The sequence below is a fragment of the Equus asinus genome, chromosome 8, assembly GCF_041296235.1.
Source record: "Equus asinus isolate D_3611 breed Donkey chromosome 8, EquAss-T2T_v2, whole genome shotgun sequence".
Classification (NCBI taxonomy): Eukaryota; Metazoa; Chordata; class Mammalia; order Perissodactyla; family Equidae; genus Equus; species Equus asinus.
In genome coordinates, this window is record NC_091797.1 from 98,721,581 (window position 1) to 98,724,922 (window position 3,342).

The window sequence follows — 3,342 nt, forward strand, 5'->3', positions numbered from 1 at the left end:
CCCTGTAGTGGGTTGAACTGTGGCCCCCAAAAAGATATGTCCACATCCTAATACCCGGAACCTAAGAATTATTTGGGAAGAGGATCTTTGTGGATGTATTTAAGAATCTCAAGATAAAGATGGTGCTAGATTATCCTGGCAAACCCTAAATCCAGTGACAAGTGTTCTTATAAGAGACGCCCAGAGGAGAGACATAGGAGAAGACCACGTGAAGACAGAGACAGAGATTAGAGTGATGCTGCCACAAGCCAAGGAATGCCAGAAGTGACCAGAAACTAGAACAGGCAAGGCAGGATTCTCCCCCAGACACTTTGGAGGAGTGAGGCCATCAACACCTTGATTTTGTACTTCTGGTCTTCAGAACTGGGAGAATAAATTTCTTTTGGTTAAAGTCACCCAGTTTGTGGTAATTTGTTAGAGCAGCCCTAGGAAACTAAACAGCACCCCAAATTCAACTCATCAGCCTTCCCCGAAGCTGCTCCTCATCAGATGAATCCACCAGCCACTTGAGGGTCCAAGCCAGAGGCCAGCACGATCCTCGCCTCTTCCGCCACACCTGCTGTCCACACCATCCAGTGACCTCCCCAAGACCTCTGGAACTCTTCTTCCTTCCCACGCCCAGGCACTGTGTGTGCTTTCGGCGTCCTCAGTGTTCACTTGCCCTTTTGAAATTCTTAGAAGGCTCTCACCAGCATCAGGACAAATCCCGCTGCCTCTGCAGGACATACAGAGCCCCCAGATCCACTCCAGCTACTCCTGCCTCCTCTCTTGGGCGACTCCCACAGTAGTCTACACCCGCAGTCCCCGAATGGACATGTCCCCTGGTCTGGGCCTTGGCCTGGAGTACCTGAGCCCATCCTGTCTCCAAACCAACTCCTCCAACTCCTCCAGGATGCAGCTCAAGCACGGCACCCCTGGGAAGCCCTCCTGACCTGCCCCCAACTCCATCCACATAAACTCTCTCCAGCTCTCCTTGCATCCTTCTCTCACAATGTAGGACAACCACCAAAGGATGGAAAGACCTTCAAAGGCTGCAACCATGGCTTACTCATCCTTGTACCCCTAGTGCCTGAGACAAAAACAAACGCGCAATAAATGTTTGTTGAATGAATGAATGCTTCTTGGTTCTGGCTGTCTTAAAATTGAGTCAAAGTTCTTTGGGGATTTCATCTGTCTGGCACAGGTAAAGGCCCATTTACCTCATTCACTTAGCAAACATTTACTAAGCACTGTCTTTGTTTTGGATACAGAAAGTAATCGGGAGAGAAGCTGGTCTTGTGTGGAGTGCAGAGGGAGTCCAGGGAAGGGCTGAGGACTCCGCTCCACCAGGCCTTCACAGAGGTGCTGTGTCTGAGTCAGGCTGTGAGGAATGAGCAGGGCTTTGAGTGGGAGGAGGGTTTTTAAATGACTAATAATTTTCTGCCTTCAGTTCACAATCCCTTTCATAGCCAAATCCCACCCAATCACAAGGACAAGGATTTATACCCTAGAGGTAAAGCCTGGAAGGGCCCAGGGCTGAGTGGAAGCGAACCAAGAAAAGGGAATAGGAAAAAGAGAGGAAAGGGGGAGCCACTTATTCAGCTATTGTGAGCCAAGGCCCAGGAGGCGGCCTGGCAGTCATCAGTCAATGGAATTTGGCTCCCATTTTACCACCCCTTAGAATCCCTCCCCACTCTGGGGCGATCCAAATGCGCACATGAGGTCCCTCATGCAGAGTAATTCTTACCCTGATCTCCAGAATGTGCCCAGCCAGGAACCTATGTGGGATACATATTTCTCTTTTCCTAAGACTCTTGTGCTTTCCCTCCCCCTGACACTCAGGAGCTCTCTCCATCTTTTTCCTAGGAGAACATGCCCACCTCACCCTTAAAACAAACCTAGTCCCATCCCTAGAAACTATAGCCTGAGACCCTCCCCCGACCCTTGCTTTAAGACGTCTTGTTTGAGAGACTCAGCTAGAAGAGGCACGGCCCAGGACAAGCCTTTATAGGCGCAGTGGAAAGTAGTAGTCCAGCACGAGCGCACTGCAGGGGCTCTGAAGGTCATCCAGTCCCCCATACCCCTCTTTGGGAATGAAGAGCCCTTTTCGACAAAGTTCTGTACCACTCCCACTGCGGTCTTTACCATCCACGGGCTGTGGAAACACCTTCAGATCTAAGGTCTGGCCTCCCTGCAGTAACTCCACAGCAGCAAGTGGCTGGGAACCACTGATCCAAAAACACCCGAGAGCCTCAGGCGAGTTGATCAGCCTGCTGCCTAAAGGTCACTGCCACAAGGTCAGGGAGCACACAGTCTGGCTGGACTGGGGGAACGTGCAAATGGGCAAGGCAGTGGAAGGACATTTAGTCAGGAGCTGCATGGGGTCAGAGGTTCAATTTCATTCTAGGAGCCATGGGAATCCCTTAGAGAGTTTTAAGCAAAGCAGCAAGAGGATATGATTTACATTTTCTGGTTGCTTTGAGAAAAGTGGCCTGAAGAGAAACAAAAGTGAAAGGGGAAGTGTCCTCCAGCTTTATACCCAGTGTCCAGCAGGCTGGGAGTGGAAAAACGTTTGCATTGAGCACAGTAACTAACTCCAGTGGATTGCCAGTGGGCAAAGTTCCTCCACCAACCAGATTCAGCCAGCCTCTACCTCCAAGGGTCCACCAGAGGATGAGTCACCACAGGCAGGAGGGGCGGCACCGGACAATCAGTTGACTTGCTGGAGGCACTGACCCAGACAGACACCCAGAGCACACGCCTGACTCTGGGGAGGAAGCTCATCACCGGAAGCAGGGAAGGAGAGTTGGGCGGCCACAGCGAAAGCCCCGGAGAGTAAAAACCCAGTCCTTTCTCTTCCGGTTCCCGGCAACGGGAGGAGAAATGGCTTGTAAAGGTCACCCCGGAGTTGTGCAGCCCCAGAGCCGTCACATCCAAACTTCCTGTGGTCTCTATTCGCCCACTCAGGACTTCATCACCCTCCCTCAGAGCAGCCCTTCAGATCCTGGAGCACTCTCCCTGGTCCCCCAGACCCCCCTCGCTCGCCCCAAGGTCTCCCCACCCTCCCTGCCTCTGAGCCCCCCACCTGGTCTCCTTGCCATAGAGAATGCGTTTCACCTCCCGCAAGTCTGCGGGCGGCAGGTGCTTCTCCAAGCACTGCTCCAGCGACGGCCATTCAGGCCCCGCCATGGCTGCAGTCCGCAACTGCAGATGTCCAGACCCAAACTGCCTGCCCTTTGCCCCTAGAAAGAAGAGGAGGAGGCGGGGGCTGCCAGCCCCGCGCATTAGCCCTGCGCTCGACTAGCACGCCCTTCCTCCCTGGAGGGCTCACGTGAGGACACGCCCTCTCCTCGCGCAGCCAAT

The 3,342-nt window shown here is 53.1% G+C and overlaps 1 protein-coding gene across 2 annotated transcripts in view; it reads right to left on the reverse strand.

Moving 5' to 3' along the window:
* Positions 1-3,260, reverse strand: part of UPB1 (beta-ureidopropionase 1) — a 28,592-nt gene extending 25,332 nt beyond the window's left edge. For both annotated transcript variants that reach the window (XM_014866284.3, XM_014866283.3), the window contains exon 1: positions 3,065-3,260. In XM_014866284.3, the coding sequence (XP_014721770.3) occupies positions 3,065-3,168 (104 nt within the window). In that variant the 5' untranslated portion in view covers positions 3,169-3,260. The remainder of the gene's footprint in view (positions 1-3,064) is intronic.
* Positions 3,261-3,342: the final 82 nt, after the last annotated feature.